Source organism: Schistocerca gregaria, chromosome 7 (genome assembly GCF_023897955.1).
Source record: "Schistocerca gregaria isolate iqSchGreg1 chromosome 7, iqSchGreg1.2, whole genome shotgun sequence".
In the NCBI taxonomy this organism is placed as follows: domain Eukaryota; kingdom Metazoa; phylum Arthropoda; class Insecta; order Orthoptera; family Acrididae; genus Schistocerca; species Schistocerca gregaria.
Window position 1 is genome coordinate 461,007,832 of NC_064926.1, and position 24,864 is coordinate 461,032,695.

General features: G+C 44.3%; 1 protein-coding gene across 3 annotated transcripts in view; it reads left to right on the forward strand.

Moving 5' to 3' along the window:
* LOC126281465 (transcription factor SOX-5-like) overlaps positions 1–24,864 on the forward strand; it is an 821,264-nt gene that overhangs the window by 599,621 nt on the left and 196,779 nt on the right. For all 3 annotated transcript variants that reach the window (XM_049980457.1, XM_049980458.1, XM_049980459.1), the window contains one exon: positions 16,995–17,238. In XM_049980457.1, the coding sequence (XP_049836414.1) occupies positions 16,995–17,238 (244 nt within the window). The remainder of the gene's footprint in view (positions 1–16,994; positions 17,239–24,864) is intronic.

A 24,864-nucleotide genomic window follows, 5' to 3' on the forward strand; every position in this document is an offset into this window, starting at 1 on the left:
ATTTAAGGGAACTGCGTGAACTATGCGTAGAAATCTGGTGCCAGATACCTCCGGAAAAACAAGAACTTGTCGAATCATTGTCACGCAGAATCGCTGGTGTCTTGAGTTCCAAAGGTGGACATGACGCTATTAAGCAGGTGGTCATAATGTTTTGGCTCATCAGTGTATGCTTTCGAAATATTAATAACATCTTTGCGTTGCACAACGCCTCGAGAGCAATCTTGCCCGCGAACTTTGACAAACATTTCTGTAATGCTGTCGTGCTTACTAAACGGCGCCGTGACGAAACCCGCAGCTCTTTAGACCTCCTCTGTCTATCATGCAGACTGACGAACAATACTCAAGAATGGGTCCAACGATATGTTTGTCAGGTATTTCTTTCGTTGACACTTTTTCTTGGGATTCTTCCAACAAATGGTATTATGATATCGGAATTTCCTATGACTGCTTTTATTTGGTCATTCTATTTTAGATCGCTCGCGTCGGTATTTTCTGGAGCCAGGATTGTTTTCCGGAAGTCAAAGAAAGAATACAGTACCCACCTTTGCGGCCACCTCTACGGCCCGTTTGATCTCAGTGACATATAGAGTGAGACGAGATTCAGAAGATTCCACGCTCATCCATATAGAAACGGTGGGCGTTTCCAAAAACGTCATAATCAAAAAACATCATACTGCGTGAGCCAAAAACGTGTTCCTCATTGTACAGCACACCGGCAACATATTGACAGTTTGACGTCATTTGTATGCCACCTCTTTCAGTGATACTTTGCGTTTTATTCTTGCCCCTGTGTAACTGAAAGTCTCCCTTTTACATTGGGCCAGTGTTTCGGTTCGTGACAAGCGCAAATCGTCGTTGAAAACGCCGCGGCAAATGCAGCTCTGGCGCGCGCTTACACCAACAGCGCGCCCCTTGTTCGCGGCCGCTGTCAGCTACTCAGCGCGGGCCCAACAGCTGCTCCCTGTCGCTGCCCGCGTGTTTGAAGTTCCCGGCCCTCTGCTTTTCGTTTCGTATAATTGGCCGTCTATTGATTTTAATGCTACATTAAGTTATGCTGCCGCTAAACAGACCGCTGTACACACGAGTTAAATATAACGCGCCTGCGAAATGGCGCGACCATCTGCGGAGCATACAATGGAAGTTACGCGTACTTATTTCAATATCGATTATTTACGAAGGCATCTCGCTGCTGATTAAAAAGCCTAGCCTATGTAGTCAATAAGACGCGACGTTTGTATTAAACTAACATACTGCTCACATTCAAAGAATCTCTGACTATTTCATGGAAGCCTGTTTGCACAGATCCGTAGAATCTAAGGGTATCCGGCAACTGAGGTTCCCCTCTGAATATTCTCAGACGTTACTGAGATGTTTGAAGTGTTAACAAACCAGCATAGTGCATGCACCCGGATGCTATTTAAGAAATTTAGAGTTTTCTCAAACTCGTTAAATTGCACGGCACAGACTGTTTCACAAATATTTCCTTGCATTCTAGTGTATAATGACTACTTCGCGAAGCTCTGTCAATAAATAGAAAAATGAGTCTCCTTGACTAATTTTTTTGTAGGAATGGTCAGTTAGGTTGAAAATTGTTGTGTGTTTGATCTCTTGGGGTACATCCTTTATCTTTGCTAAAAATTTTCGTTTCAGCCAAACGTACTCAATTTATATCCAAGATATGTTTCCATACGTCAGAATAGGGGTAGACACTACCTTGTAAAACTTAAGCTTTGTATCCCCCCTCGTCCTGCCACCCAGTGTTCTGGCACGATATACAGAACACTGGGTGACAAGACAAGGAAAGATTCTTTTTTATTTTGAGTCATCAATCTTCTGACTGGTCAAATGCGGCCCGCCACGAATTACTCTCCTGTGCCAACCTCTTCACATGTATTCCAATCTATTTTCCTCCATAGTTTTTATCCTCTACAGCTCCCTCTAGCACCGTGGAAGTTATTCCGTGATGTCTTAACAGATATCCTCCCATCCTGTCCCTTCCTCTTGTCAGTGTTTCCAGCATATTGCTTTCCTCGCCGATTCTCCGGAGAACCTCCTCATTCCTTACAAAGCTAAATTTATAAAGTAATGGTTACTCCGGACTTACGAAAGCGTATCTTGGTCAGTAACTAAGAAAGACAAAAGAAAAATACAATAGGCTGAAACGATATTTTTAAAGAAAGTTAAAGGATGTGCCCCCAGGAGTCAAGCACGAAACATTATAAAAAAGAAGAACTTAACAAGCACTGTATACCTGAGAAAAAAGCACAAGTATGCATAAAATGGAAACAACACATCAACAGAACGAGGGAAGACAGATTAGTTGAACATGTAATAAATTATAAAGCAATGAGAAAGAGAGATGTAAGGTGACCGAGAAGCAGATGAAGTCATTGAAGACGGAACGGGCTAGCCGGCCGGAGATGCCGTGCGGTTCTAGGCGCTACAGTCTGGAGCCGAGTGACCGCTACGGTCGCAGGTTCTAGGCGACTGATGACCTCAGAAGTTAAGTCGCATAGTGCTCAGAGCCATTTTGAACGGAACGGGCTATAAGCGCATTCCATGTTGTGAAGAAGAAGAAGGCATTGAACTGCGGAACCACGGTGTATTGTTGCTTTGTGACATGGTATTTAATGACTTAAATCCATGGACGTCTGATGCCAACTATAGCCAAACTGAAACCAACTTTTATCATTCTCCCTCGTAGATAACACATAGCTACCTTTACATCTGCATGTACGAAGACTGCAAACCACTGCGAAGTGAACGGGAGATGGTACATCTCGTTTTATCACTTAATAAGGTATCTTTCCGTTCCATTGAAGTATCGAGCGCAGGAATAAATACTGCTTACGCGCCTCCGTGAGAGTTATAGTAAGTCTAATCTTGCAGGTAGACGCTGAAAGGATGAACTATGGTTCTTACCAGTTAATGGCTGGTTTGATGGTGTCCGCCTATATTTCCTATTATGTGCCAACCTCTTCATCTCAGATTAGCACTTGCACCCAACGCCCTCAGTTATTTGCTGTACACAATCTAATTTCTGTCTTCCCCTCAGTTTCTTCCATCTAGAGTTCCCTACAGAAGTTATTTCCTGATACCTTAAGACGTTTCCTATCACTCTATCCTCCTACTCACTGTTTTTCCACACATTCTCTTACTCTCCGACTCTGCAGAGATATTTCTCTCATCTTACTTATTAGTCCACATAATTCTCAGTGTGTTTCTGTATCTCCAAGTTTCAAATGTTATTCTCTCTTTTACCGCATTAACATCTGAAAAATCCCGCAGTAATCCATTTCGTCGTTTGTAACGGGAGGAACAGGAAGATTATTTTTCAGTATGCCGTCTACGCTGAGATCATTAAAGAAGGACAAGCTCGGATTTGACGAGGATGGCGTCTGGTATTAACCGGGGTATCACAGAAAATCCGGCCGCGGTGGTCTCGCGGTTCTAGGAGCGCAGTCCGGAACCATGCGACTGCTACGGTCGCAGGTTCGAATCCTGCCTCGGGCATGGATGTGTGTGATGTCCTTAGGTTAGTTAGGTTTAAGTAGTTCTAAGTTCTAGGGGACTAATGACCACAGCAGTTGAGTCCCATAGTGCTCAGAGCCATTTGAACCATTTTTGGATCGATGTGGATTTGAACCCGAATACCAGCCAGGTGTTAACAACAGGGAAATGGTTCGAGTATACTAAGGAGACTTCAGGGGACTTAAGTAAGAAACGTTACAAGACAAACAATGTTTCTTGCACATAGCTTTGTCAGGTAAATTTAAAAAATCAGTGGTTCAGATAGGCTCTGAAACTACTCTACTTCCTCCTCCGTATACAGTGTGTTTCAGGAGGAACAGATATGTGTTGAGACATTACAGTATGGACCACTCTGAATAAAAAAATGACGCTGTGTTCTGTTATCAATTGCTTTCGAGATAAGCTGTTTGAAACAGCCAGGAATACGTTTCGCAAGTTTGATGTCAACAAGCTGCCCTCCTTTCCATTTTTAAAATACTATGTCGATGATGATCTGTGACTGAAATAAATAATTACTGATATAGCAGCTTTTGGAGATTTATAGCTGTCATTTCTAAACCATAGCTTTTCGTTATCTTTCAGTTAGGCGCCTATTCGAAGCAGCAGGTGCGTGACTGCTGAACAGCTAGTACTGTTACGTAGCCGTAGTCGGTAACGTACGTCTATGCTGTGGAGCTCGACTTGAAGGTAGCAGATACCACTCCTGATGGTGGAGTACCTGTTTTTGCTAGTATTTGGTTGGTGAGGAGAGGAGAGGTGATGGCGTGATGACAAGCATGGTTGAATTCCAAACCTCTCAGAAGTGTCGTCTCATGAGTGAGAATAAGTGAGTGTTGATGGGTAGTGATCCGCCCGTAAGGAGGTGGGGAAGTTACGCTCCGTGGTTGTTTCTGTTAGAAAGTAGTCATTACGTAAAACACAAAAACGACACTACGCTGTACAAACAACCATTAAAGTTACCTACATTCGTCAATAGATAACATAGGACACAACTCTCAGACAGCTGAGGAAATCTGCCATTGTGCACAGATGAAAAAATCTCTTCCACAATGAATTTTCCCTCTGCAGCTGGTTATGCTCTGGTTTGATATTTCCTCACAGATAAAAACTGTGTTCCGGAGCAGTACTCGAATCTGGGACTTCTGCTTTTCGCAGGCAAGTGCTCTACCGACTGACCTATCCAAGCCCTCACACCCTTATTTTGATCAGTATCTCTTCTTCTATCTTCCTAAGCTGTGGTTAAGCTATTTCTCCGCAATAGCCTATCCTTTCCTCAAGAAGTGTTAGACCCGTTAAGCATGGCGGAGAACTTCTGTGACGTTTGGAAACCAGGCAGAAAGGTAGTGGCGTAAGTACAGCTGTGAGGACGGGTCGTAGACAGTTGCGCTTGGATACCTCAGGTGGTGGGGCACATGACCACAAGATGCTTAAGTCCCAGGTTTGAGTCCCGCTCTGGCACATATTCCGATCTGTGAGAGAGTGTTCTTCTTCTTTCTTTTCCGTTGCGTTTATACGGAGGCGTACGGGGTCCGATTTATTTCAAGATCTGGCAAATTTTATTTTATCATCAAACTCTGTGGTCTGCCCCTCCTGACACCACGGTCGTCAAGGTAACGTACACGAAAGGAGCCGGGTACGCCATATGTGTCTGTTAACGAAGCAAACCATGTTTTGTGTGCTATCATGCCTTAACTGTCTCCATATCGTATTCTGTGAGACGGGAGATGGGGATCAGCTCAGCCTTGGCCTAAAAGAGCATGTGTACCCGCCTAAAAACCGCACAGAGGAGGGCCAGTACATCAGTCGATGATCGTTAACCCACTGCGCAGATTTGAATAGTGTCTGGCACATCCCTCGATCTCGTAAGCTAGCGCACTGCGCGTTACGCTATACGAACAGGTTTTGTGAGAAAACACTAATGGACATTTATTATGTTTGGTCCCATGTTCTCTTCCCACGTTATTTTTTTCTTTTTTAGATTTTCGTACCGCAGTCGATAAAAACGGAACTCTTACGGGTTCTCTTTGTTATCCGTCCGTCTGTTAAGAAGCCTTTCTCGCAAGGATAGATGCAGGTATCAAGTTGAAACGTATGTCAAAAACTAAAATCTACGGTTCCTTGCTGTTGTAAAAAAGTGAAACTTCTAAGTCAGTGCGACCAAAAGCTATGTCCATTTATGTTCACACATTTTGATACTCGCAAACTCACTCCTCAAAACCTATAGCGTACTTCCCGCTGGCCTAGAATGATGAAATTTAGCGAGAAGCAAATTTTCACAGTACAAGTAAAGGAAAAAACCCGAAATTGACAGTTTGTAATTATACCACATAAAAAGTATTTTTTGCAATTTTTTTTCTTTCCTAAAACCCTTTTTTCTCAGCAACAGGCGAAGATACGAAGTTGAAATTTATGTCATATACTAAGCTCTACTGTCCCTTGGCGGCGAGATAAATTTAAGCTTCTAAGCCAATGCTATCAAAAGATACTGGCATTTGTATTAAACATAAGGGCTATTCGGAAATAAGGCCCGATCGGTCGCGAAACGGAAACCACAGCGAAAATCGAAAATGTTTTATTTGCAACATTTAGCTGTACTTTTTAGCCACTTCTCTACATAGACGCTACTACGAATGAAAACTTTGCACTGCACCAAGTTTCCAATACCATCATCATACTAGGAAGACCCCTGTGCTTTCTGCCAATTCTCTACGCTGGTCTACAGTTAGTTGTCCGTGCCAAAATGTTGTCCTCATAGCCAGCGGCTCATATGAGCAAATGAAAATCAGAGGGAGCCACGTCCCGGCGGTATAGTGGGTGATCAAACACTTCTCATCGAAAAAGCTGCAGGAGCGTCCTCATTGTCCCTGCAGTGTGCGGCCGAGAATTGTCATGAAGAAGGAAATGATTGACAGTTACATTGCGTGGGTTGCATGAAATCAGGTGAAATCCTTCAATGGCACTAATTCTTGCGGACAGACACTATATTCCAGGCATCTTTACGTGCTCACAGTGCGCTCGGAACTGAAAAGAGCGGCGTGATGCGATCGAGAGGCATGCTGGAGGCACTGCCCAACGCATCTATGCAAAGCTACAGTGGATTTTCACTGTAGTTTCCATTTCGCGACCGATCGGACCTTACTTTCCGAATAGACGTCGTATTTTGATGCTCGCAAACCCACTTTTCAGAATCTATAGATGAACTATCTGTATACATAATAAAGTTTGTACGGGACAATCAGAACGCCAGTCTAACTCGCACTTGTGTGGTTTTAATTTTGTTAATTTTTTAGTCATGCGTATATTTTTGAGGCTCCAGTCTTTGCAACTCAGAAAATGGGAAGAACGGCAAGACGCACCGCGTTGCTTGAATGCCTGATGCATCTCCACAGTTGCTGCTTGTTTTGCAGAGTCTGCTGAGTCCGCCGCAGAGGTCGCGAGGTAACAGTAGAAGTTGTGGCGGCACCTATGCTCTCGGCGTCGCCAAGAGGCGGGGAACAAGTGTGGCGGTGGCGGAGTGTGCCGCGCGCGCCACGCCGCGTCCCCTGGGAGGTGAATAATTCACGGCGACCACTATGGGCGAGCTTTGTGCGCGCCGGCCGGGGCTGCATTATTCAGGCGCGGGCGCGCGCACCGGCGACGCCGCACTGTCCCGCGACGCGACAGCGCAGATTGCGCCCAAAGGAGGGCGCCTGCATAGCGCCGGGACCAAACCTCGTTGTGAGTTTGGGTCCCGGCCGGTCCCCTAGTGCCGTGTAGCGCAGCCATAGTGGCTTCCCGGTCAAACAACGTGCTGCCTGATAACCTCAGACCGGCGGAAGCGCCGCGTCTTGGTGGACCGTCGCCACACTGCTTTCCTATACACAGATATAGCCCCTCTCGGACTTTCCTAGCAATGAACGATGTGATCTTCAGTCCGAAGACTGATTTGATGCAGCTCTCCACGCAAGCCTATCAAGCCTATACTTTTCTCCAAAGCTATTGCGACCTACATCCAATTGCGTACTGTACTGTAGTCAAGCCTTGATCTCCCATACTTACCATGCATCCCTCCGCTACCAAATTGACGATCCTTTGATGCCTCAGGGTCTGTCCTATCAGTCGATCACATCTTTTAGTGAAGTTGTGCCATAATTTTCTTTTCTCCCCAGTTCCATTTAGTGCTCTACATCAGTTATCCGATCTATCTACATAATCTTTAGCTATTTTCTTTGGCTCTAATGGAGGGAAGTGTGTGAGAGTTTTCCGAGGGGGGGGGGGGGGGCATAAAATTGTAGAGTATCGCAAGATTTGACTCAGTAAGGACGTGCAAATTTTAACTATAGCTGTCATATTCGTCGCAAGACAATTGAGCAAATCCATTGAAATTTAAAAATTTCAGGTTCACATTGATGTTGGTTGCAGTAGTTATAAAAGATGATGAGTCTTGCACATGATAAACTGGCTTGGAGCGCTGCACCAAATCAGTCGTCGGAATGAAGACCACTAAATAGCAACTTAGCGGCAGGTGTGACTAATTTTCTTTACGATGAAAACGTAGCCGAAAGTATGACACGTAAGTCAAACAAATCTAAAAATATGCCTAACTGGAGCGTCGCAAAGCCCGTGACGGTGTTAGCGAACGATGCTATTATCTATAGTGAGGTTACAACGAACAAGAAAACCTGCAGACGATCGACAGTTGGTGCAGTAGCGGGCAGGTGGCATCATTCTAAGACATAAATCTCCACTTTCATACGCTATATTCAAGTGAGCAACGATTACTTTCTCATGCAAATCTTCGTCGGATGCTGACTTGGTTTACAAAATTGGAGGCATACTTTGAATTAATTTCAAAATGAGGAGAGACTACGCGAACCCCTGATTGGCTGCGAGGACGAATCGATATGCTAGAAGATTCAAGAAGAGCGGCGCGTTTTAGTAAGCACAAGAGCGTCACGGAAACGTTCATCAAATTTCTGTGCCAGACGCTGAAAGAGAGCTGTTGTATATCACGTATCAAAGACAGCATGGGTTCCAAGAGTTAAGGAGTACTACTTCCGTTATGGTACCTCGTGGGCAAATAGGGAAGACAATAAAAATCTCAAAAATTAAAGTTCATATTGAGTCTTTTTTTTTGGGGGGGGGGGGGGGTCATCAAGACTGGTTTGATGTGATCCACAACGAATTGCTATCCTGTGCCAACCTCTTTTTCTCAGAGCAGTAGTTGCAACCTACGCTCTCACTCATTTGCTGGATGTATTACAGTCTCTGTCTACAGTTTTTATCCTCTATAAAAATGGTTCAAATGACTCTGTGCACTATGGGACTTAACATCTGTGGTCATCAGTCCCCTAGAACTTAGAACTACTTAAACCTGACCTACCTAAGTACTTCACATACATACATGCCCGAGGCAGGATTCGAACCTGCGACCGTAGCGGGCACGCGGTTCCAGACTGAAGGGCCTAGAACCGTACGGCCACACCGGCCGGCTATCCTCTAGCCTAGAACCGTACGGCCACACCGGCCGGCTATCCTCTAGTACCTTGGAAGCTATTCCCTGATGTCTTAACAGATGTTCTGTCATTCCGTCCCTTCTTCTTGTCACTGTTTTCCATATATTCCTTTTCTCTCCGCAGAACTTCATCATTCCTTACCTTATCAGTCCACCTAATTTTCAACATTTTTTCTGTGCTTCGATTATCTTCTGTTTCGATTTTCGACAGTCCATGTTTCACTGTTACACAATACTGTGCTCCAAACATACATTCTCAGAAATTTATTCCTCAAATTGAGGCCTGTATTTGATACTAGCAGATACATATCGGCAGGAACGCCCTCTTAACCGGGCGCCAGTCCGCTTTTTATGTCCTCCTTGTTCCGCCTGTCACGGGTTATTTTACTGCCTAGGTAGCAGAATTCCTTAACTTCGTTTACTTCCTGACCATCAATTCCAATGTTATGTTTCTCGTTGTTATCATTTCCGCTACTTCTCACTACTTTCGTGTTCCTTCGATTTACTCTCAATCCGTATTATGTACTCAGTAGACTGTTCATTCCATTCAACACATCTTGTAATTCTTCACTTCCATTGAGAATAGCTATGTCATCAGCGAATCTTATCATTGATATACTTTAACCTTGAATTTTAATTCCACTCTTGAACCTTTCTTTAATATCCATAATTGCTTCTTCGATGTATAGACTGAATACTAGAGGCGAAGTCTACAGCCCTGATTCGCACCCTTTTTACCCGACCACTTCGTACTTATTCTTCCACTCTTATTATTCCCTCTGGGCTCTTGTACATGTTATATATTACTCGTCTCTTCTTTATCTTACCCCTATATTCCTCATGATTTCAAACCTCTTGTTCCATTTGACACTGTCGAACGCTTTTGCCAGGTCGACAAATCCTATGACCATGTATTGATTTTTCTTTTGTCTTACTACCATTATTCACCGTGACGTTAGAATTGCCACTCTGGCGCCTTTACCTTTTTCTGAAGCCACGCTGAACGTCATCTAACACATTCTCAATTTCGTTTTCCATTCTTCTGTACATTATTCTTGTCAGCAACTTGGATGGATGAACTGTTAAGCTTATTGTGCGGTAATTCTCGCAATTGTCAGCTCTTGCAGTCTGTGGAATTGTGTGGAAGTTATTTTTCCGAAAGACGGATGGTATATCGCCAGATTCGTACAGTCTACACACCAGAGTGAATAACCATGGATGCCATCTTCATATAGTTAAGGCTAACCGGCTAATGACCTCCTTCAGTGCGGATGCACACGATTTGCCTGAACTCTTACGGGACCTGGTGGACTGTCTACCACGAGTAATGGGTACAATGGCAGGGGCACTACGAATGTAGTGTGTGGACTATAAGTTGAGAATGTGGGTCTCACGGGGAGCGTGCGAGGGATAAAAATCTCTGCAGTCGCTCTGTCCTCTGTGCCCTCGGTGGCTCTGATGGATAGAGCGTCTGCCATGTAAGTAGGAGATCCCGGTTTCGAGTCCCGGTCAGGTCACACATTTTCAACAGTCCCCGTTGATGTATATCAACGCCCGTCGGCAGCTAATGGTATTAATTTAACTGTAATTTCATAGTTATTTACTTGTTTTGGCGTCATCTTAGTCGGGAGTCTTGACTTCCAGTCAATGGCCCACCAAGACGAACGCTACAGCCAGAAGTTCACAAGTCTACACAAAACAAAATTACTGCCTATTGTCTTTTTCTAGAGGTTAAAATAGCAAAAAGCCCAAGACTTCCTTGCACCAAACTACTGACTGCTGGCCTATTCCCCAGCCAGTCAGTTTCCAGAAGCTTTATAAATAGTCACTAGTCTCTTGTCTCGCCTAAAGCATAATCCAAAGATAGTAAACTCCGTGTCTCAAGAAGTATCTCTTAACTTAGAAAGCGCCCGAGCATGAAATTAGCCACAATTACGTTTACCTCTTTTTTATACTGTAGGCTTTACTGACGAGCTGCTGGTATTATTTTACTGCCTTTTCGTACCCACATGTACGTTACTTCCGCCTTGGTGCATTGTGCATGATAAGGTCCGTTTACACGAGGGTGCTGGTCTGTGGAGGAAAGCTGACTTTAAGAGCAACCAGTGGAAACGAAGTACTTGAGGAGGGAGGTGTGCAGTACCAGCAGACAGCTGCTGTAGAGTGTGCCAGCAAGAGGCAGCGTCGTATATCAGCAGTAGGCTAAGATCTGGTCCGCAAACGCCCCGCGCTGTCTGCTTTAAGTCGACTGGTCGTAAAACACCGATCTTCCAGTTTCTGTAACAAATGTCTCCTTGGCAAATGGACATGTGCATGAGTAATGGAAGGCAGCTTGGGGTTCCCCACCACCAGAAGAGTACAAGAGACCAGTTTTTACTTTCCAATGTTTAGAATGTTTACAACGTTTTCACATTATGGGAGTAGAAGACGGAACTTACCAAGTGTTATTTCTTTACCTGTTTTCCTCTCGTCATTAACTACTCTTAATCTGTTGAATTCTGAAACGATGGTCACATGGCACCAGCGCTGGTTGCGCTCATCGATCTTCCAAGCACCGACCTCTCATGCTCGTACACTTCTATTCACACAGTCGTCTAACGTGGTTGATCACCGGTCGTTACCCAACACAAATAAGCTCTATCATGCTCTATAACTAATTACATCTATTTCATAACTCAGTTTCAATATTTTAAATGTTTCCTGACACACTCTGAAATTCTGAATCTATTGGGGATAAAATCCTGGAGCGGATGGTTGCCTACAGCTACTACAGAAACCAGACTGCCTTTACAAGAGTCGAATGACGTGAAAAGAAGGCAGTAATTGGGAAGGGAATGTGATAGGGTTGTAGCGTATCCCCTTTGTTATTCTGTACGTAGACTGAACAGTTAGTAAAGGAAACCAAAGTGCGATCTGCAATGGGAATTAAAATTCAGATTTGTCGATAAAATTACAATTTCCTTAATGCTGGTAAAGGAATTGTAAGACCAATAGAAGAAATTAAATCAGATAATACTGAGAGAATTAGACTAGGGAATGAGTTACTAAAAGTAGCAGCCGAGCTGTTCGTACTGGCACCAAAAAATTGACATGGCAGAAGTAGAGCGAATATGAAATACAGATTGGTAACAGCAAGGAAAGTTGTTATGAAAGAGGAAAAAAGATATGTTCACCACAAATTTGACTGCTAGGAAGTATATTCTGGAATCGGATAAAACAGTGCTGTATGCCTAACTTTATTAAAATAAGGGATAGGTTGATATGAAACATCCTGAGACATCAAGAAATACTTCAGTTGCGTGTCAGGTTCATTAGCTAAATAGACATGAAACTACTGCAGAATACCGTGCAGAGCTGCATTAAGACAGCCGTCGGACTGAAGAACACAACGACATTTGTGTGCGTTCTGTGTGGTGTAGCATCTCTGACAAACGGCAACGTGTTACGTTCATCGTGTGCCTTACTTGTCTAGCACTGAACGACAACAAGGGGAGTGCGGGGTGTTGCGACGCAGCGGCGGCTCGGCTGTAGGCAGCTGAGGGGCAGGCGCGCACTGTGCCCCCGGTAATCCGCCCCCGCCCGCGCTTGTCCCGTGTCCCCCAAGGCCGCGCATCTCGCCCGGAATCTCTTTGTGAGGCCGCGATGACCTGACGTCACGCCATTGTGCTGACCCATTGTGCGGCGGATCATTGTGTCGTGTCCCTCCACTTACTCGGGCCCGACGCGCCAGACACATCTGTCGGCCGCGTCGTAGGAATGCCCGCAGCTGCACCGGCCTACTGTCTCTCTGATTTCGTCGTCCTCACGCGGTTTCATCCCAGGTAAGGCGCATCAGCTTTCACTTCTGTCGCCACCCCCGTATTTTGCACTGTGTAGCCGGTTTTATGGTCACGGGACAACGTAGCATTGCGGATGTGTTCGCATCTCGTTCACATTATGCTAATGCTGAGTACTTCCTTTGATGTGTTCGTCAGTAAAGTGACAAGTTTCAAGTAATATAAGCTTCTTTTGTATGCCTCGGACGATTATAGTGTCTAACACGTTGGCATTCCGAATGAATTTGAGAAATAATTCAATATAACTTGATTAATAACAACTGGTACTTCACCATTTTTAAACAGCTCATTACTGATGTTTCAAAATCTACTTTAGGTCTTAATATCATGATTTTCTTTACGCTGGATTACACAACCAATAAGAATTCGTTCAATTTAAAACGGTTATTCCACCGATACTGCAAGCTCTTTTTCCCAAAATTACAGTTCATTGCCATTCATTTCGGCCCTGTCTTGGTTTTTAAGCCTGTGGCAAGTGACACTAGCTTACATATGCCTCAATAAATTTCTGCACTGACCACTTTTCTAGTTTAGCATACCTATACGTAATGTACATTAGCGAACACTTGTATTGGAAGGCATTTTGTGTACTGACAGTCTACAACTTCATGGCGTCCATTATGAACAAACTTACGTATTAAGATCAAGCTACATGTCAACATTGTTATATGACTGACAGTTTTTTTGGACTGTCGATGTAAAAAGTCCTCCTGACGGACTTCCCCCCTAGTGTACTTGTGCTAAATTGTCCGTTGGCGCATACACACTTCAAGTTTTAAGAAAAAATCTTGGCAGAGTAGATTTGTTGCTGACGAGAGCTTAAAAGCCGAAATGGAGAATCCCAATAAATTTTTAATTTTGATAAAAAGTTTGCAGCTCCGGTCGAGCCATGCTTTTAATTTTCACAAAACTTGGTATTACGCTCACGCAATGAAGGTATATTATGAATTAATCCTATAACTTTCTCATTATTTCCTTGTGGCAAATGTCACACGAATGTGAACTAGGAATTTTCTGTTGTGAGATCCAAGCACCATCTCCTCGTTCGTTATCTTGCTTGCCTGACCTTTATGACAATAATTAACTTGGAAATTTTTACCACCCACCTAGCCCCCATTTTCACCTTCTTATTCTTCTTAATAAATCTAGACACTGTGTTTACACCATCAAGTGTTCAGGCAATTCTTTCCACCAACGACTTTTTCTTCTTTGTAATTTAGTGGTTCAGTTCAGTCATTCTTAGTGTACCACTGTATTGTTTTGTGTTATCTTTCAGTTCCTTGTTGACGTAATTGTAATTTATGTCTTTCTTTTATCAAATACTTTAAACGTTTCCCGCTTTTTGAAAAGATTAATCCAGAGTCGTTGATTCGAATATAGCTTATTTTGCATTGCATTTTCCCTGCCTTTCTAGAGACAGCAACAGTATTGTAATTAATGCTTTCAACTGAGCTTGTTTCTTGCTACCACATGAACTTAATATTTGTCTTTTTAATTGCTTACATACGCGTATCCCGTGCAGTTTCATTTTGACTAAATTTACTGAAAAGTTATATTTGGATAACCACATTTTCCTCAATAAACTTATTACTTTCGATTATATTATTGGTAATTGACATACTGGCGTAGAAAAGGAACATTGGTCAAGAAAAAATGCGCCACTGAATAGACGTAATGAAACTGTAGTCACACCTGCCTCTCTTCCGCACATAACAGTCTGTATACGGAATGGAAATCGATGTAAGTAATCCCACAGTACACCGCGAAATCATCAAAAGCAGAAGAGGATAAAAGAAAATTTTTAATTGGCTTCATGGAAACAATTTCCTGGGCGATTTAACAGCATCTATATCTGTTTTGACGAAACGATGACGGTACAGCAATCCAGATGCTTGAAATAGTAGTACAGGTTTATTCACAAATACCTATGCGTTTGCCCACCAAAGTGGCCGAGCGGTTCTTGGCGCTACAGTCTGGAACCGCGCGACCACTACGGTCGCAGGTTCGAATCCTGCCTCGGGCATGGATGTATGTGATGTCCTTAGGTTAGTTAGGCTTAAGTAGTTCTAAGTTCTAGGGGACTGATGACCTCAGATGTTAAAGTCCCATAGTGCGCAGAGCCATTTGGGCTGCTTATCGCGCCTTGCTGGGCGATTCGTGTCAGTAACTTCAATAAATTCGGCACACGCATTGACAGTTGCTGCGTCACAAACGGTGCCTATATTCAGCACCTGAAACATTAGTTAAGAAATTTACAGATGCTTTGTACACTAATATGGGTCTGTTTTCTGTATGTACTTCTGAACTATCGTGTATTTATAATAACTTCGAATATACCGTTCGGTACCTTGGTCGTGAAGAGTGTGACAAAGGAATTTACCATTCTTGCCGCATTCTAGCTAGCATTCAGCTTCCCTTCAGTAATTACTAAATCAATCGTGTTGTCATATTAAATAGCTCCCCACACCATGATTCCTGAAGCCGGAGAGGTACGAGTCTTGAGAATCGCTGATCCCATGACATTTCAGCAGGTTGTCTACGCACACGCTGGCGGCGATCTGACAGCTCCATACAGAAGCGAGTCTCATCGCTGATTATCATAGAATGTCACCCAGTGTCCCAGTTGCCTCTGGCATTGCACCATGCAAGTCTGTTGTGGCGCGGTGTCAGCGGTAAAAGGCGCACTCGAGATTTCTATCAAGCTCCCAGTAACCTATTCCTGACGGATCGTAGAGGTACTTTGCCTGCAACCTCTGTCTGGATTTCGGGCATTGTCATCCGTCCGCCAGTCCAACAATCCAACGATCTTATGCTTTAGTGTTCCTATAATGACCTGTACCTACTCTTCTTGTCACACTATTGTCCTAAGGCCATACCGTAACCCCTCGATCTGCAATCATTGCACTACTGTCATCTGCCCGTGCGATATGTAGGTATGATGTTTGCATGTTCCTAACGTCAATGTCTCGACCTACCTCAAAGTCCGAAAGAAAGCGATGATCTGCGCGTGCATATTCTGTGTGCATACTAAAATGTTCCAGCAGATATTAGGTACTCACATCATTTTTCATTTGTAGCAGTGTGTTTTTTCTGTACTGAAAATACCGCAAATAAGCTCTCACACGAATGAAATTTTAATTAACATATCCAAAATATGTTGTAAAACTGTTTGGTCAAAGCGTTCATATTTTTAGCATTTTCCATTTCTGTCAGTGTGGGTTAGGGTCTTACTTGTAAACCTCCTACCCTCGATTTTCTCAAGAATCGAACTTCCGTGCAGAAAACAGTTTCGAGCGTCTGGTAACTTTACAGAAGAGTTAATGTTTTCAATATTTGACATAAAGTGTGTAAGCGATAAAAAGTTTAAAAAAGGTTTGAAATTATGTGTAAAGTTTTTGCAAGTCGCAAAGTAATCGCTTTCTCATACACTGGATGAACATAGTCTGGGTAATTTGCGCGTCGTGGGTTACACTGCCTCACGACACATGAACAATTTCTAACCATAATACCTATCTTTCTGTGTTAAAAATTTTACATGAGATTATGACAGCATTTAAAGTTTTGAAACTCGGGCAATAATTATACTGTATATGAAAAACAGAAAATGACATTTTTGTTGGTCCTGGAAGCCTTTACACAGGCAACATGCAACTGGGATTGTATAAGGGACAGTGAAATGAAAAACGAGACAAATGGAAAAAAGTAAGTAAACTGCTTATTATTTCAAAAGTAATCGCCATAACTATTAATCGCGCTGAGAGACAAGGCGGTCAATGCTCTCATGGAAAAATGTTTGCAGATTTCTGTGGAACCATGATGGCACCAGGCGTGCAACGGCAAATTCGAGACCACGGATATTTTTCATGGGGAAAGATCGGGACTGTATGGAGGATGAGAAAGGGCTTTCCAGCGAAATTTCCGCTGCGTAGTCGAAGCAGCCTTGGCAACATGTCTACCACATTTTGAAATAATAAACAGTTTACTTACTACTTTTCCATCTGTTTCGTTTTCATTTGACTACCGCTTATACCAAGAAGCATGAACCGGGTTGGCCGTTTAGTGATACAGGTAACTACTGTGTTGGCTCCAGACGTACAGAGACGAGTGACAGCAGTGCATGTGTGTCGTTGCAGCAACGAGCTGTCGGGCGACTGCAGCGGCGGCGGGGGCGGCTGTCTGCCAGTGGGGGTGCTGGAGGGCGCGGCGGCGCTGACGCAGGCGCTGGCCGGCGAGACGTTTCTCGAGAAGGAGCGCCGCCTCTCCGAGATGATCATGCAGCTGCAGATGGTGCGCCAGCAGCTGCTCTCCCAGCAGCACCACCAGCACCAGCAGCAGCAGCAACAACAACAACAGCAACAACAAGAGGAGCAGCACAAGGTAAGGCCGGCCACCGCCTGTTCTACATAACACCACGTACAGCGATAAAATTCGAGTGTCACACAACTCGATGCTCGTATATCAGACGCTAGCAGAGTAAACTTCAGCTTCTCTAGCATTTATAAAAGAGGAGTAAATTTACCATCATGTCCGGAGGACCAACTGTTGCTGGCTGGTCGCTATATCAACTTCTACTCTACAACGACGTTTGGGTGTGGTGTGGAAGGACATTGCTTCTGGGCACCGATTTCCCATGTGTTATCAACTCTCGACACTGTGGCCGCTATTTCTCATTCCAGTAGATCTGATGCAAAGTAAGCTGGCACATGCGAAGAAAGGAATTTTTCTGTGTGAGTGCTGGGCAAATCCACCCTGTCGTTCCAAAGGGGTCACCGCTTCACTTGCCTGTCGCCTGCCAACCTATGTTCTCGTGGCAGTCTCTTCGCAACACGGCATGGCACCGCAGTCCTTACGCACGGTAGACGCATGGAAAGATCTTCACAATCGGGCACGTGTGGTTATATGCCGTGCAGTTAAATTTATATCGGAAGAGACAAATGAGGAAGGAAAAATGTCGTTGAAAACTGTGTTTGTGAGGATTGTAGAATTTGCTATCCAATCGAACAATAAAATGGAGGGGGGATGAGAAAAGCAGCTGCAAGTAGTGCCCAAGGCCTCACTACTCTTCCAAAGACGTCGAATATGGAGAAGAAAATCTTATTTTTAGGAAACACCGACGAACAGATTCCACTAGAGTAAAACGTAATTTCCACATGACCCCTGTTTACATTTTGAATATCGTTGTAAGCGGCGTTGTCCTGCTACATTTTTTACACCTTTTTGGTTCTGCAAGATTTACTTTTGGCTGTGCGTGGTCCATTACTTTCACTTTGGTTTATCCTTTATTATGTGGATTTCTTTTCAGCGCGCTAGTGAGAAACAGCTGACTGCGAATGCCTATATTTGTCGAATTATAGCTCGAACTATAATAACCTGTTAAAACTATCGTTTCACACTTGCTAGCTGTAACTTGTAAGTTACGTGAGATTTGTGTTTCTGATAGGCCTCAGCTGTCGAACTGCACTTCCTCCGCCACGTTGTGGGGCGCTGTTTAATGTGAAAACACGAGTGATTTAATAAGTACTGAAGGGAAGCTGAATGCTACCCAGTATGTGGCAAGAATGGTAAATTCTTTTGTTACACCCTTCATGACCAAAGTACCAACCGGTCTATTCGAAGACTACTATAAATACATGATACTTCATAAGTACATGCAGAAAACAGGCACATATAAGTGGATGGAACAACTGCATGAATTTCTTAATTCATGTTACAGATGCTCAGTATTAGAACTGTCTGCGCAAATACGGGCTAACTGATTTTTTTTTCTTCCTCGAAACGGTGAGCCCATTCCAGTCCTCAAGCTACTGAAGAATCCCCTAGCAGTGCGAGACTTGAACCCACTTTCTCTGTATGGTAGTCATATGCTGACACTTAACGGCGACGGTCGGTAATGAAAAGAAAAATAAAGTTAGATTTTCTGGTGTGGGCATTTTCTGCAGTAATTACAAAGGCTGATTTATTTATGTGGGTCATAATGAATATTGGTGAAAGGAATCAAAAACTTCTGTATTATTTTTCACGAGACCAGTGTTAACGGCCTTGTCAGTATTATACTGCAGTTCACAAACAAGTCAGAAGAACAAAAACTAAATCGTATGTAAACGAAACACATTGTGGTCCATCATCAATAACACACATGAAGTTAGTCGTGCAGAAACTCAAAGGAGGCAACATCAACCGTTCGAGAAAAAAGAAGAAGAGAAATTCTTGTCTTCCAATAGTCCGTACGTTCTACTGGCAACGTTTCCCAACACATCGGAAAGTTCCTGAATTATTATTCAATTTTCTAGACGAGTTTCACTTTAATGTGAAAGCCGTTTTCAGTGTATTTTTCTGGAATCCTATAGTTGCGGTTTTACATACATTAAGGATAGATTCAACACAGTTCACGGCTTCAAAAATGGTTCAAATGGCTCTGAGCACTATGGGACTTAACTTCTGAGGTCATCAGTCCCCTAGAATTTAGAACTACTTAAACCTAGCTAACCTAAGGACATCACACACATCCATGCCCGACGCAGGATTCGAACCTGCGACCGTAGCGGTCGCGCGGTTCCAGAATGTAACGCCTAGAACCGCTCGGCCACTTCGGCCGGCTTCACGGCCTCGATTTTTACATAAATAAAATACTCAATAACTTGTTTCTGAGGATTTGTTGTGTTTGGGCGTACCGAGGACCACAGAATGGATTTGTTGCCCTACTTGTTGGTGTATCAGTGCAGACTATCCATCGTGTCTGCAAGGAATGCTGTACAACCCGCAGCCATGTAACATTTCGCAATAATAGTAGACGTAAAACCGTCATAGCCGACAGGGCCTGGAGGCAATGTCACACCTCGTCAGTGATAATCAGTTTCTAAAGCAGCTCAGATTGCTGCCGTCAGTGAATTCATGTCCATTTCAATAAGTTTCCGAACAAACATTGTGAATGGAATTGCTTGCTATAGACATTTGAAAGGGCCACTGTTCACAGCGGCACATACACTGAAGAACGAAAGAAACTGGTACACCTGCCTAATATTGTGTAGGGCCCCCGCGAGCACGCAGAAGTGCCGCAACACGACGTGCCATGGATTCGACTAATGTCTGAAGTAGTGCCGGAGGGAACTGAAACCATGATTCCTGCAGGGCTGTCCATAAATCGGTAAGAGCACGAGGGGTGGACATCTCTTTCGAACAGCACGTTGCAAGACATCCCAGGTGTGTTCAATAACGTTCGTGTCTGCGGAGTTCGGTGGCCATCGGAAGTGTTTAAACTCAGAAGAGTGTTCCTGGAGCCATTCTGTAGCAATTTTGAACGTGTATGGTGCTGAAATTGTCCATGTCCGTCATAATGCACAATGGACATGTGATAAGGCAGGATGCTTACGTAAGTGTCACCCGTCAGAATTGTATCTAGACGTATCAGAGGTCCCATATCACTCCAACTGAACACGCCCCATACCATTACAGAGCCTCCTGTTGACATGCAGGGTCCATGTACTCGTGAGGTTGTCTCCATATCCGTACACGTCGATAGGCTGCCTGACGCTTTGTCAGAACTGGAATGCACGCGTGCAACTCCGCGGACACGACAGATGTCGTCTTGAAAGACGGGATAGTTCATACCATACTTGTCATAAAGATCTAGAAGTTGGGGAACAAACACTTACCTATCATACATCCAGCCTTCCCCTGCCCCCCCCCCTAAAAAAAAAAGAAGTCACAGAACCATCTCCAGCCCGAACTACACCCTCTGTAAACTGAGGCTTAAACCCTGCAACTATCGGAGTACTCGACTACTTGTTTCACTGGAAAGAGGCAAAATATGACTCGTCGGACCAAAAGACAAACCTCCAGTCAACTACCGTCCAGTGTCCATTTGTTTGGCTTGCTGAAAGATTTGCAGTTTTATACTGAAGCGCTAGATAAACTGATACAGACATGCGGATTCAATCATAGAGATATATAAACAGGCAGAAAACGGCGCTGCGGTCGGCAGCGCCGATATAAGACAAGTGTCTGGTGCAGTTGTTAGATCGGTTACTGCTGCTACAATGCCACGTTATCAAGATTTAAGTGAGCTGAACGTGGTGTTCTAGTTGGCGCACGAGCGATGAGACACAGCATCTCTGAGATAGCGATGAAGTGCGGATTTTCCCGTACGACCATTTCACGAGTGTACCGTGAATATCAGGAATCCGGTAAAACATCACACCTCCGACATCGCTGCGGCCGGAAAAAGATCCCGCAAGAACGGCACCAAGGACGACTTATGAGAATCGTCCTACGTGACGGAAGTGCAAACCCTTCCGCAAATTGCTGCAGATTTCAACGAAACGTTATCGATTTGGACTTTCGGAGTATCGTACCTTGACTGGCCGCTAAATCACCCCGTCTTAATCACACAGCCAGTATCTGAAACCGTTTGGAACATAAAATACACTTACCAGTCGACATACGCGCAATTTGGTAACTTTACTGGATCTAGTCATAAATAAATAACTTCAGTTGGATGTAGTATACTTAAGGAAACTTGTGGACTCACTTCCACGTCGAAATGAAGACATTATCAAAGCTGGAGGTAGCGTTGCACGCTCTCAGGACTTGTTGGTATCCAGGTATTAGTTAGTATAAGTAAGCTCACGACGAATGTCTCGAGCGTCCTCCCATGAGATGCTGGAGTGGTTTGCTTCAGGACTAGCAGCATAAGGTTAAGCAGTAGGAGTATGTGTACGTCAACCCTCTCCTCTAGTGTCCTACGAGGTTCAGTCTGGATATATCTTTGCACTTGATTGGCCACTCGGACTCTTCGTACCGCCAACTGAGTCCATTATATCCATTGTGAATGACTAAGTACAACTTTGATTTAATGTGGCAGTTATGTAGGTACAATATGCAAGGAGTCGCTTTTAGAATTTATTACGATTTATTGCGCCTCCAACTAGTCTTCGAGCAACTGCAGCCAATCATCAGATGCAAGTGTTACTACCACATTATTTTCTGGACGCTGTGCAGCTAGATGCTAGGGTCCTGCTGCTGGCGGGAAGATAGGAAGTGGAGCCTATCTCTCGCATTTAATCATCCCAACCCAAGACAAGTATTCACGGCGGTGTGGCTCCGGACCCACGTGCGCGACTTTAGAGCGTGGGGGTCATTGCGTTTGACAGTTATGTATTCACACTGAGGTAAGATCCTTCATTTCATTCACAGGTCTCGCGGTCCCTGCTGGTTAATGTCAGAGTACAGTACACCAAAAACGTACCGTACTGCGCCACAAGTAAATAAGTATAGCTTCCAAATTGCATCGCTACCGGTAAACGACCTTCGTTTTATTTAGTAAACAAAGTCTGTAATGAAAGAAAGAAGGAATAAAAGGAAAGAAATACAAAATAAGAACAGCTTTTTCATGGTGACAGCGGGGAAAACAATTTTGTAACTTCTATATTTTACAACAGATCATATTTACAAAAGGTATTCGAAAACAGCCTACCGGTCTGATGTGTAACAGTGCTCCCCCCCCCCCCCCCCCCTTAGGTGATGACAAGGTCGACAGGTCCAATCGCTACACCTGCGGCGAGGTGCATCATCGGGTAACGTCACATGTTCAACATTTGTCATCCACGTTTTGGGTATTCCCCAATGTTTGGGGCCCCATTTGTCTTACATTAAATTACATGTCTCAGCGTCATCTAAGTCGCTTCGCGTATTTTTAAATGTTAATAAGAATTACCCTCTGTGTGTATTGAAGCAGACACGCAGATTATTGAGAATACTTAGCGATATCCAACAAGCTTTACGCATGCTCAACGTCAAAAGTTTACAATATTAACTTATTTGTAAAGTAAATAGTCGTTTGAAGCTGTTTTATACATGGGCCTTCGATTCCTTAAGGAATCTGGGGGGGGGGGGGGGGGGGGGGACGCGACGACAAGAGAGCGACTAGTGGTAGCTATATAAACCGCGAACGAGTTATTTCTCAGTAACATTCGTTAAGGATGACTAACTTTTTGTCCGGTGTGCTTATAAATATAAGCACATTTCAGGAGCAATGTTCGGAGTGTTTGTATGATGGGCGTGATAATGCTGTATGTAAGCTACCGAACAAGTGTCCAGCTAGCAGATACGGTAGGAAGAGCTCCTGTAGCGTGAGTGAAGAGCAGACTGGCTGCTTGTCGGGATAAAAAGAGGCGCCCTGGCCGGACAGGAATGCAGCGCGGAGAACAGTGCGCAGGCGGAGGAAATGGATCCGGGCAGATTCGCGGGGCGCGATCGACAGACGCAGCGCAGGCGGCGGGGCGTCCGGCGGCCGGCATCCGTCACGGCGCGCCGAAGAATAGCGCCGCTTGTTCGCTGCCGCGCCGAGGGACGAGAGAAAGAAGCGCTGGCTGGGCCGCGCCTCGCCTTGCCGCATTCAGCCGCTACGGCCGCGCTACAAGAAGAGGGAGGCGCTGCGCTGTACAACGCCGCCCATTGTGGCCGCCGGCCGATACAGCCGCCCACAAAAAGCCCGCCAGATCGCCTTACCACGCCCGCCCGCCGGTCGAGGACCCCGCCGGGCGCCGGACACGCCGTGATAAAAGCCCGCCTATCTCCAATCGAGTCCTCGTCCTGACAACTGCGGACGAATGCCACGTCCAGACACATTACACCACGCGTCCGAGGGGTGCATTTTGGTAGAAGCGCTTTTATTTACACGCAAAGCGAGTGAAAATTCTCACATATTCCTACAGGAGAAGTATTCGTAAAAACTTTAAGAAAAGTTCCTGTAATTATTGTGTTGATGCATGAGTTCGAAGCACTTTTCTATAAGTTTAATATACCCAACAGATACACATAACTGAGGTTTTGGTCATCAATAATATATCTCCTTTACTGTTTACAACAGCCTGCCAAAGCTGGGGTAACTTTTCGATTCCGCGACTGCAGAAATCACATGCTGTTGGGAGGAAGAGCCCCTAGAGCCATGTTCGGAGAGCAGTTTCACCCGGAAAGGAAGTTCCTTGAAGATTTTTCGATAGAGACCACAAAAGGTGAAAATCTGAGGACGCAATTTCAGGTGAATAAGGTGAGTTCAGAATGATTTCCCTACCCGACTCATGTACAATCTTTTTGTCTATCTAACAAAAAGCGGGCGGACGTTATCGTGGAGTACCATCAGCTCACGCAGTCTTTCTGGTCGTTGTTCTTGGATTGAGTCTGCCGGACGTCTCGGTTCTTTACAATAAATGTCAGCGGTGGTGGTTAAAACTCGGGGTAGCAATTCGCAGTACACCATACCGTCGCTGTTCCACCTGATGCATAGCAAAGTCTTTTGTGGATGCGCTCAGGTCTTTGTGTGTAGTGTTGCTGCTTTTTTGGGCTCAACCATTCCTTTATTTTCCTTATGTTAGCATAAAGCCACAATTTCTCGTCGCCAGTAACGATACAGGACAGTAATGGTCGGTATTGTTCACGAATCAATTGATGACGAGCAAGCATAGATGCACATATGGCCACCCGCTGATTTTTTCTGTCTTGGCTTACAGCATGCGGTACCCATACACCCAATTTTTGAACCCTCCCCATTGCATGCAGATAGCGCACAATAGTGAAATAATCACAGTTACCAGTTCTCGAGCACACTGACCTGGATCATCGTGGATTATTATGTTTAAACGATCGTCATCAAACCCCTAAGGTCTTTCAGAACTTGGAGAGTCACTAACGTCAAAACGATCCTTAAAACGAAAAAACCATTTTCTTGCCGTGCTTTGTGCAATAACATTATCTCCACACACTACACAAACGTTTCTGTCTGCCTCCGCTGCTGTCACCCGTCTGCTGAAATCAGACAGAAGAATATGTCGGATATGTTCCAATCTCTCCATTTGGCACTCCATTTTTTAGTGTCCACAGCTCCAGTCACTATCTCAAAATGACAAAATGACAATATGTAAACGAAAATAGCAAGCGTTAACTACAAATAAAAATTGACAATCGATAAATAAACCCACAGCAACCGGAATACCAACATGTAAAACA